The sequence below is a fragment of the Vipera berus genome, assembly GCF_964194415.1.
Source record: "Vipera berus genome assembly, chromosome: 1".
NCBI classification, from domain to species: Eukaryota; Metazoa; Chordata; class Lepidosauria; order Squamata; family Viperidae; genus Vipera; species Vipera berus.
In genome coordinates this window covers 195,431,134-195,442,739 of record NC_138202.1, presented here as the reverse complement: position 1 = coordinate 195,442,739, position 11,606 = coordinate 195,431,134, and the positions used below count along the sequence as shown (strand labels likewise).

Genomic DNA, 11,606 nt, shown 5'->3' with positions numbered 1-11,606 from the left:
TTATTCTCCTGCTGCAGAAAAATAAAAACATATAGATGGAAAATTTATCATTCTTGAAATGGAATTTTTTCTTTAAGAAAAAGCAACATTTACAAGAAAATGAGTTACTGAATACTTAATCCTATTCAAATATAACTGGAAGGGTTGTTAGGGCCAGCAGGAAAAACCAGAAAATTCTGACTTAACATATATAAGAAGGTGATTTTATAGATGGAATAAAAAGAGAGTTTCTTTAAGTTATTAATAATGATGATAAAAAATTTCTGTATATTCTTAAGCCACTCACCACACAATATTTTGTCCAATAGGGAGTTTTGTCTTATAATACAAACTATAAAGACAAATTATAAATATATTACTTTAGTTTCATTCATTTTCACCCCTGCATGTTCAAATCGCTGCAGTTTTGGTTGCTGAAAATAGCACTCAATTTCTTCACCCTGCAAAGAAGAGTGGTAAAAAAAAGAGGGACAATTCAGTTTATGTTTGTAATCAAGTTTGTATTTATTTACTTCTTTTCATCCTGTACATTTAACAATTATTGTCTCCAAAAGTGGCTTGTATCTGGAGAAAGACATTATTAGGTTTATATTTGAAATGACAAGACATGAGTGGTGAGAAAAGGGAAATTGCCATTTTACAGTTCCATAGATTCACTTCAATTTTTTAACCTATTAAAATGCAAAGAAGAAAAGCCACATACAACAGAGCAAAACCTATGCTTGGTATCAGAAGTGATTAGAAATGAGTTTTATCAAATTTATTTATTTATTTATTGAATTTCTATACCGCCCTTCTCCCGAAGGACTCAGGGCAGTGTACAGGGCAATAAAAGCATTACATACAAAAGTTAAAAATAAGATTAAATTAATTAAGCCCTAACAATAAATAATTAAAAATACCCCAAACCCTTAAACCAGGCCGGCCTGTTCAAATAAATAGGTTTTCAGATCACGGCGGAAAGAGCGAAGGTCGGGAGCCATCCGGAGCTCAACCGGTAGTAGATTCCAAAGGGCTGGCGCGCCCACAGAGAATGCTCTCCCCCTGGGGGCCGCAAGCCGACACTCTCTGACTGACGGCACCCTGAGGAGGCCCTCTCTGTGGGAGCACACAGGTCGAAGGGAAGGTGACGCCGGCAGCAGGTGCTCCCGTAGGTAATCCGGACCCATGCCATTTAGGGCTTTATAGGTAATCACCAGCATTGTTACAGAGAAGCATTTATTTACTCTGGATTTATGTACCACACCATTCAATATAAATTCTGCTGAGTTTACAAAAAGACTCAACCTTCCAGTAAACTACAATGTTAGCATTAATAATACCAGCAACAACTGTCAGTGTCATCCATAGCTTTTTGTTAAAGACCAAAGATTCACTGAAACACAATGGTCTTCCATAAGGGTGCAGATAATAGCTCTGGCCAGCATTTTCCAGAGAAGTGAGGTTAATACAGAGGAAGCCCACTATCCCAATTTCTAGTGGATTCAAAATTCTTGGCAGATACTGTTTAGGTAGGAAGAATAGTACTAATATAGATGATATCCCATATAGCCTGATGCAGTGTGGTCTTGCTTGGGAAGGCACTAACCTAGACAGGCCTAGTATGTAATTTGGGGTTTTTCCTGGACTCACAACTCCTGCTTGAGGAGCAAGTAGCAGTTGTGTCCAGGAGAACCTTTGCGCAATGTGGATGGTGTATCAGTCACACCCTTTCTTGGATCAACAATCCTTGCTCACAGTTACCCATGCCGTAATTACCTCCCATCTTGACTATTGCAAAACTTTCTACATGGTCTGCCCTTGGAAAAGTATTCAGAAGCTTCAATTGGTTCAACATGCGGCAGCCTGCATGGTTTTGTGCAAGTCTAGATTTGTGGGAGCTGCACTGACTGCTGATTTGCTTCCAGGTCCAATTCAAGGTGCTGGTTCTCATCTTCAAAGCCCTAAATGGCTTGGGACCAGGTTATTTGAAGGACTGTCTTCTCCCAATCATATTTACCTGACCCGCCAGAGCAGGGAGACAGGGAATGCTCCTAAGAAGATCCATCTGGAGAAGGGCCTTCTTCATAGTGGCTCCCTTCCTGTGTAACATCATCCCTGCAGAGATAAGATTAGCTCCCATTTTGACACTTTTGCAAGGCCCTGAAAACATGGTTCTGCAATGAGCTGAGAATGATATGAAGGCCATCAAGTGGCTTGTTTGATTGTTGTCGCCAAGGGGGTGGGGTTGTTGCTTTTTTTGTATTTATTGTATAGTTTTTTGTATTGTTTTTGTATTGGGATTTTATTCTTGTAAGCCATCTGGAGTCACTGGAAGTAAGTTGGGTGATCATGTAAATTTTCCTATATAAAATACATACAATACATAGATACATAGCTTTATAAGTTACAACCAGCACTCTGAATTGAATGAAGAAGCCTACTGAACGGCAATGCAGTAACCTCAATATGGATGCATCTCTGCTATAGATTTCTTCAGCTAATTAGGCTGCCACATTTTGCATCAGTTGCAGCTTTTAAATTTTCTTCTAACATAGTCCCACGTAGAGTGATTACAGTAATCAGGGTGTAAACAGTCCAGGGCTTGCAGGCATTGATAAGGCTAGAATTGTCATACCAGTCAAAAATGAGGAAAGGCACCCTTGATCACAGCTTCTACCTGCTGCTCAAGTAGAAACTAAGATAAATGAGGATCACCAAGTCATAGGCCACCAAGAACCACCTAGGGGACAAAGTTGTTGAAATAGTCTTTTCAGTCATTGAATCTCTCACAAATCATCCAAGGACCAGATGGCTTCGCAGGATCAGCACATATGAAAAACCTTGCAGGAGCAATTTCATCCAATGTATTACTCATCCCGGTATTCCAGACATCAATCAGGCACAGACCTGTCTGCCAAATTATCAGGAAAATCCCAAGAACCCTGTGGAAATGTAAGGATTAAATCCTGGGTGGACTGTTTAATGGATTGACTGCCCTTATAGAGGTCCATTGTGTCTGCAGTCTACAGTTTAATCAGAAAGCAACTTCATCACTTCTAATTTCTAGTTATCTGAATAACTGTCTCACCTCAATGGGATTTGCTCACCTCACCTGTGCCGGCAGAGGGGACTTGCTGCGGACCCTGTCAGTCAAGGATTTTCAGCTGAAAAGCCTTTTCTGGTATGGCTCATGCCCTTTGGATCAATGTACACCCTTCCCCCAAAGTTATATCTGTACCCATCCTTCTGATCTTTCATAAGGGCCTGAAGACCTCTACCAGTTGACCTGGGACCCCAAATGGACTGCACCATTCTGGAGGTGGCTATTGGATTAGGAAAGACCTTACCTCTCTCTGTGTGCTTTGTGTTGCCCTCATCCCCATTTTTAATGATATTATTGTTATTTATTTTTATTATCTTAACGTGTGCTGGTTTTAATGTTTGTAAGCCATCCAGCGTCGTAAATAGATATGACAAGGAAGATGTCAATGTCTTCCATATTCAAAGAACATCTCATCCACTCTGAAATAAAAACAAGATCCAGTATCTTTCCAGGTACATATGTTAATATGTAACTGTTAATACTTGAAACAAGACCATTATGGAAGCCGTAAAATTCCAGTACAGGAGTTCCAGTACCAGTCCCAAGATAAATTTATTACACTAATAACTAAGAGGAATAAAATAATTGTTGCATCATCCTAAGGAAGCAGAACTCGTGGAAGCACTTTCTTCCAAAAGGAACTTTTATTAGGAGAAGCTGATAGCAGGCATAATAGACAGGATCTGAGGGTGTCCTGCTCAGATCAAAAGGTTAAAGGAGTCCCAAGCAAACCCCACCCCAATAGTTCATCCAGTCAGTTTGAATGGGCCAATCCCCAGGTGTTAAGTCCATTGTGGGAAAATGATGATAACGCCAGTCCGACTCAGGGTTATAGCAGTGTTTGTTGGGTCTTTGCACCTTCCCTTCTGAGCAGGAGATAAGCCAGATGCCCAGAGGCACATTCCTTTCTCCCCGCTTTCTAGTTGACATCAAGGAGGACAGTTCAAAGAGTGTGTATGCAGAGACAGCAAAAGAGTTACCTTGTAGCAATAGAAAAAAAACAAAGAGGCAGCCCGCAGCATCTTCCCCCCTCCCTTCCAGGAGTGTAGCAGAACCCAAAAGAATAGAAAGAATAGGGTTAGAATTAGAATTAGAAAGAGCCCCTTTGAAATATGGGCTCTGACACTTATTTTAATGAACATTTCAAAGAAAGATATTAAACTGAAACATGGATTAATGATTAAGTTGCATGTCACTTATTGGAGCATAGGCTGGAAAAATACTTTCCATTTTTAACATGGATAATCATCAGATTATGAAGGGATAATACAAACATGTGGGTTATTTTAACTATGTGAGCAACTAGAAATCTCCCCGATTTCCCTATCTGGTTTGCCAGTCTGTATCTAGATACCACTCCCTGTTCCATCACAGCCAACTGACTTTCTGTGCATACATATCAAGGGGATGCATTCTGCAACAACGTCACACAGTCAAACATTTTGCCTAAAATGTGTATCTCTTATCTTCCTTCATCTTACATACTCACATCTTCTATTAACATTTTAACTAAGCGTCTTCCACAAGGTTTCCCCACTTCTAATGGAAAAGAGACAAGCACTAACTTGGCAGAACTGATGAAAAAGAAATATGTATCTCTTAGGCTCATGTCTATAAGGTGACATGAAAAAATATGACTCAACAAAAGCCATAGATTCTACAAAGATGAGTGCAAACATTGAAGCTGGGAACACTATCTCTTCAAACTAGCAAGACAACAGTTCTATAGATGATTACATTAGAAATAATATAGAACAGATATACTGTATAAATGTCCCTCAAATAGCGGCAACAATCATTCCTACCATTAGAAGATTCTACCAATAGAAAGTCGGAAAGCACTTTTTTTCCAAGTAAAAATATCAAATGCAATTTAAGAATTAGCTTAAAACCCAAACAAAACCAAAACAAGACAAAGCAAAATGTATTGTCTTGTATTTTGTGCAGCAGCTGTTTTAGCGCCTTTCAATCCGATGCAGTCTAGGGCTGATACAGTTGACAGCCAACACTTCTCAAGCTAATTGGAGCTCCTTTCAAAACTCAGTAGAAATCCTATAATACTTGTTGGATTGAAAACTGGGGCAGAAGGAGCTTCAGTACCCATCTGGGTCACTTTATTCTCTTAAGTCTGCTCCTGCAGTCCTTTCTTTCTATTCTCTATGTCTGTTCTTGCTCTTTGTTATCTTTATTACTTAATCACAGCATGTTATCATTCCCTAAAACAAAAAAAATGTTTGTGTTTAAACCTATGACTTTTGCTCATATGACATCTATTTCTCTTTTTCTTATTTTCTTTTGCATCTGAATCTCTTACCAATTGCTGGAAGCGATTAAATTGTAATGGGAATCTTATTGCATTGCATGTTATTTTAATTTCCAAGGATAAATATTTGATGTACCCTTTGCTGTATTATTGCTTGAAAATGAATATAGAGTATACCAGAAGGACTTATACCATTTATTTTATTTGCATTTTTTTAATTTAAAAAGCTTCAGATGCTGTGAATTTGGGATTTGGGAAATGGAGCCAGAAACAGAGAAAAGGTTGAATAAGTGCATCCAAAAAGGACATTATAAAAATATACTTCAGAATAAAAGCTACGTGAAAAACTAACTGCAACATGCAGATCAGCCCACATTTCTTCTGAGACAATTTCTCCCCTTGATTCAGTGTTATTCTGGTCTTCTATTTTTAGTCACTTTCCAAAGAGTGGAGCAATGAAAGTATCCTTTGAAAGGTGAGGAACAAAGGTGCTGGGATAAATTTCTGTGGAGCCAGAGCTGTAGCACAGCCTCTATCGACACTCCTGCTGGCAGGGCAAGTCTTGGCAATAGTTAAGGATCTTATTCATTTGCCTGTTCATGGCTATGCACTTATGGAGGCCTTCTTCTTATTTACAGAGCTCTTTTCAGCCACTCTCTGGCGCACCAGGTTCGCCTGGTGCGCCAGTTGCGGCCCTATCTAAGCCGGGATGATTTATGCACGGTCACTCACGCGCTCGTGACCTCTCGTCTAGACTACTGCAACGCTCTCTACATGGGGCTTCCCTTGAGGACCACCCGGAGGCTCCAACTGGTACAGAATGCAGCCGCGAGAGTTGTGTTGGGAGTTTCCCGATACTCCCACGTGACACCTCTGCTCCGTGAGCTGCATTGGTTGCCAGTTGTCTTCCGGGTGAGATTCAAGGTGCTAGTAATGGTGTTCAAAGCCCTCCATGGCATGGGGCCGGAGTACCTCAGGGAACATCTGCTGCCGGCATCAAGCTCCCTGCGCCCTGTGCGTTCCCACAGAGAGGGCCTCCTCAGAGTGCCACCGGTCAGAGAATGCCGTCTGGTGGCCCCCAGGGGGAGATCCTTCTCTGTGGGCGCCCCGGAGCTATGGAACCAGTTACCGGTTGAGCTCCGGACGGCGCCCGATCTGCGCTCCTTTCGCCGCGATCTGAAAACATACTTGTTCGAGCAAGCCGGCCTGGCCTGAGGGGGGATTGGTGGGGTTTTTTATCATTCTTATTGGGGTTTTTTACTATGTATCAATTGTATTTTAATCGGGCATGCATTTAATTATCTTTTAATTTTTGTAAATTTCTGTGTTTTATTCTTGCCCTGTACACCGCCCTGAGTCCTTCGGGAGAAGGGCGGTATAGAAATGATAATAAATTAAATTAAATTAAATTAAATTTGGACTTGCCAAAGCCAAAGAATTGAGACTAGTACACTTAGCCCATCTATACCTGCAGAAAGGCTCCTCCTTCAGTCTGTTCCAGGGTTCTCTCTGCACCTAAATAGGCAGCCCATAAAAGCTGAGTGGGATGTAAGATGGGTGTAGGAGATGGAAATTGATACTTGAAGGATGCATGTGGAGAGCATCGGCAATTGCAAGAGAAACTTGTGATAGCTGGAGCAGCTTGTCTTAACAGCACTGCCAGAAGAGAGCTAAGCAGCAGATGCATAACAGTTTGCCAAGGTCCACAACAATGCCTGCAATAAAGGGCAGCAGTTCATGTCCATTGGCAGAAGCCAGCCCTAGTTCCTAACTCATCTGTCTATGGACAAACTAACAGGGACCCAGGCAGATGGTGATGATCATTCTAGATCCACAAAAACCTTGAGTAGGAGCTAAGCCCTGGTAAATGTACGTATTCCTAGAGCATTGGGAAGAACCTGAAGAAAGACTGGGAGTAATAGCCAAGTGGCATCACCAATTTCCAAAAACTAGGACCTAATTCTTCTTTTAAAAGACTAGACTGCATGAAATTCAAGGAGGGAAGTATAGGGAGAAATAACTGTGGCATACCAATGAAGTTCCCACATCATAGGATTAGACCCACAGTTTTTGGTGTTTATATGTGTTTTCAGCCCTTCAGTCAAGAATCTACAACATATCCAAAGCTTCCTCAATCAGCACTGGAAAATATATTTGCTTTCTTGGAAGTAAATCTGCAGAAATCCAGAAGCTGGAATAGCTATTACTATAGGAATTTATATGAAGCAAACAGAATGTTTGAGGTATAGCTCAATTTTTTTCAATAGTATCCAGAAACTTTAAATAGGGATCACTGCCCATGGCATGCCCGATTAAATTATAGCGAAGTATTCCCTTTAAGAAAATACTATATTTAAAATGTTAGCCTGATCCATCTAGAAGTTCACAAGTACCAGAGCTGAAGTCTAGTTCCCAATTAGTCTCTGTAGAGGCTGTCTGTCTATATCAGGGGTCAGCAACCTGAAACAGTGAAAGAGCCACTCGGAACCGGTTCCCTCACAAAAGGAAAAACTGTGAGCCGCAAAAACTGTGTGTGCATGCACGTACATGCACACATGTGCAGAACAGGGTTTGACTGAAGAGTGGAGCCAAGGCGAGATATGCACCTAACCTGCATATTTGAATTGATTGGTTGAACTTTTTTAGTCCCACTTTTTTTTTTTGGACTGCACATGGCAGAGGACTGGGAGCTGCAGGGGACGGCTGAAAGAGCCGCATGTGGCTCCGGAGCCGCAGGTTGCAGACCTGTGGTCTACATCTATACCATGCTCTCTATTTATACAACTGCCTGTATTTATTTTCATAGTCTCTTCCTCCCATCTAATCCAAAATTTGTTTGGTTTTTTTCAAAATTAGAAACATTCACATTACCTTTCCTCATTATAATCTGATGGAGGAAATGCAGTTCCAGATTGGCTGCTGGAAAAGGACACTGGCCTACCCAGAATCTGCTATTGCCATATTACGGTAACTTATCTCCTTAAAAGGCTTTATATGTGAATAACCATAACTGTCCTCGGCTAAACTAAGCTACTCTTTCTAAATATTTAGAATATACACCCAAATAAAATTCCAGGAAGTAGAGGAAAAAGCAAGTGAAAGTTCAGGAAAAATACAAGTGTGAACTTCAGGAACTGTATCATAACAAACTAAAAATATATTTTTTAATGTAGAAGACTGATAAATATGTATGATTATACAGAACATGATAGACATGATTCTGCCATTAGAAGTAGAGAAAACAAGGACATTATACTTCATAGAATAGTAAACAAAAAAACAAATAGACCAAAAATTATCCTGCAGATAGGATTTCAAAAATAACTAGTATTTCAAAACATAATAATGAGGACTATTATTATAAGCTAAGAACTGAAGTCTTGGTTGGATAATTCATTCCTTCCTTCCTTCCTTCCTTCCTTCCTTCCTTCCTTCCTTCCTTCCTTCCTTCCTTCCTTCCTCCCTCCCTCCCTCCCTCCCTCTCTCCTTGCTTTTGTCTGAAAATATTCAGAAAATTAAAACAGTTACAGAACAGCTCAAGATTAAGTTGTTTTTTTATAGGACAAGGACACACTAAGGTGGCAGTGAACTGTAAGTAATGTAGGAAAACAAGGTTTAGTGACTGGATGAATAAACCACAGAGTGATGTCAGTAATGGAAAAGAAAAAAATGAAGAAGAATGCAATGAGGTTTTAATTCCAAGATTCAGATAAACAAATAAAAAAGCTAATATCTTACCTCATAAACAATATAGAGAAAACTTCCATTTTATATCCATGATTACCAGCAACCACGCAAATCAGAAGTAAATCATCTTAATTAATACATACATGAAATCAAATGAAAATAATACCTATGTAAACCATGTAACTGTATTTTGAACAGAAGCTAAATACTATGCTTTAAAAGAACTTTCTCTAACCATATGCCCTTGGGAAATTTGGGGGTTGTAATTTATACCTGGTTGGAAATTCTGAGGCTTGCAATCTGAAGGTCTTCATAGGACATCAAGTTGAAGAAGGGCAGTTTAAACTGAAGAGTTATTTTATGTTTGGACTTCTACAAATAGTCAATAAGCCATTAATGTAATGAGAACATCATACATATGTGTATGGTAAATACATGGTTCCTTAACAACTATATTTCTTTAATGTTAATTGTAATTTTAGTGAGCTTGATCACAGTGTTTATAGGATTTGAGAACAAAAAAGGCAGTAATAGATAAACTACTGCAAATTAGCTGAGTTTGATAGACATTTGCTATATTTTTGTACCCCTGTAGTTACTGATTTTCTAAAAAGAGCTATTGCAGCTTTTATTCAGATATGCACAAAAATAACTGAGAAGCTCACTTGAGAAAGCTTTAGTTTATAGTGCATAATTAATATCAGGACAGATACTATGGTATGAATTCACCACATAGGAATATAATGGCTTGGTATAAAAGGAGATACTCTGTATTGTACAGATAGTCAGGTAGACAAGATATTAAAAAAAACCCTCAATAGCTGTATCGTAAAGTGGAAAGCATGTGTTCTGGAAGAAAGATTTCAAGGTTAGTTTCTAAGGCAACATTTAAAAATATGATGTGTTGTATAGAGGGCCATGTTGAGTAGCAGAAGGAAACTGAATGGAAGAGAAGATGGTTTGGCATAAAAGAATTTAAATTGTAAGCACCAAGACATTCTAGAGTTGATATCCCTTTCTCTTTAATGTTTTGTCAATATATTCTACATTTTCAATAAGTTCTGTAGTACTCAATACCACACTGTTGAGATAATGAAACAGTTAATGCTGAAAACTCTTGTGAAAACATACAGCATTTACTCTCTGTTGCTAATGAATGCTATATAGCTTTTTTAAAATGACCACCTTTTTTTGTTATAATGCCTATGGCTAGTTTTGTGCCAGAAATGGAACATCTGTCAAACCCTAATGGGTCAATTAATAACTAAAGAATTATTTCTAGCATGGGAATCTGCAATTTCCTACAATGTTGCAGAAAGAGAAGATTAAACTAAAATACACTACTGTTAATGTTTTCCTCAAGTAACAACCCTTTTTGAACTGGTGAAAACATGAAAAGAAATAAAGAAAAGAACATTTCTTATGGAATTTCCTCTCCTGGATCTACAAATGTACAGCAGCTTTTGCTACAAATTGCTTTTCAGTGGCTGGATGAATAAACCACATAGTGACGTCAGTAATGGAAAAGGTAAATATATTTGCTCTTTTATTATACAAATTCTACATTTTTCTGGAGGAGCATTTTATTTCAGTGAATCTAGCTATGTTCTTTTGTTTTAAGGTGTACGTCAGTTACCTCCCGCCTCCCCCTTTGATCCCATATTTATGTATAAGTTTTCAAACACTGCTGCAAGAAGAGCATGATGTCCAGGATAATCTACACATGTAACTAAGTTCAACCTTAGTATTACTCAAACACTGTTTTAAGTGAAAAATCAGGATGATTTTTGGGTCAGAGAAATAATGCTGTCTTCAATCTCTGAAAGTTTCTTCAACATTTCGTTCAATTCAGTCTCATCAAATTCCATGGTCAAAAGCTCAGATTCCTACAATAGAAAGGAAGAAAGAATTGGTTTACATTTTAATGTGAAAATACACTCAGCACTCTATTCAAAAGGTGGAATTAATTACCTTCTTCCCTGTCTATTTTACATGCTTCTATTTTATTATTAAATTTGTTTGCTATCCATCTCACTTTTATGGAGTTATTACAGGAATACACACACACACACAAATTACATTCTTATAGACTTCCTGAAGTTACAGCACCTGGTTTCTCAACTAAGCGGTATACTTGTTGCATCACATGCTCTGCCAGGAAGCATCTTGAATATTTTGCAATCTGAGAAGAGAATGTCCTGATTTTAATACTTTCCACATTCAGGAATGCTTCTCACAAAAATTTATCTACTGATAAAAATGGTTGCATATTTGCTATAAACTCCTTGTATGTTGCCAACCATACTTGGCCAGGCCTCCTACACATCATCTTTGTTTTTGAAACTATTATTAAAGTTCAATAAACAACATTCTCCTCTGGATCGACATTGTATGGCTTGACAACTTTCAAGATTTCTTTTATGGAATAATAAAACATAAATTTAGCTGAGATGGAAATAATGGCTCAACAGATTAAAAGGGCTAAACAGAACTTTTTTGAAAATGCCAACAAACCGGGGAGATGGTTATCACATAGACTGAAAAAAGAAAAAGAGAAAAAACTGATAAATA

General features: G+C 38.7%; 1 protein-coding gene across 3 annotated transcripts in view; it reads right to left on the bottom strand.

Annotated features, from left to right (window-relative positions):
* The window catches only part of COMMD1 (copper metabolism domain containing 1), an 86,340-nt gene that overhangs the window by 3,864 nt on the left and 70,870 nt on the right, over positions 1 to 11,606 (bottom strand). The window contains exon 3 of one of the 3 annotated variants that reach the window (XM_081344327.1): positions 360 to 440. In XM_081344327.1, the coding sequence (XP_081200453.1) occupies positions 360 to 440 (81 nt within the window). Of the gene's footprint in view, positions 1 to 359; positions 441 to 10,557; positions 11,218 to 11,606 lie in introns of those variants that run through there. The other 2 variants (XM_081344328.1, XM_081344329.1) reach the window with 2 other exon arrangements.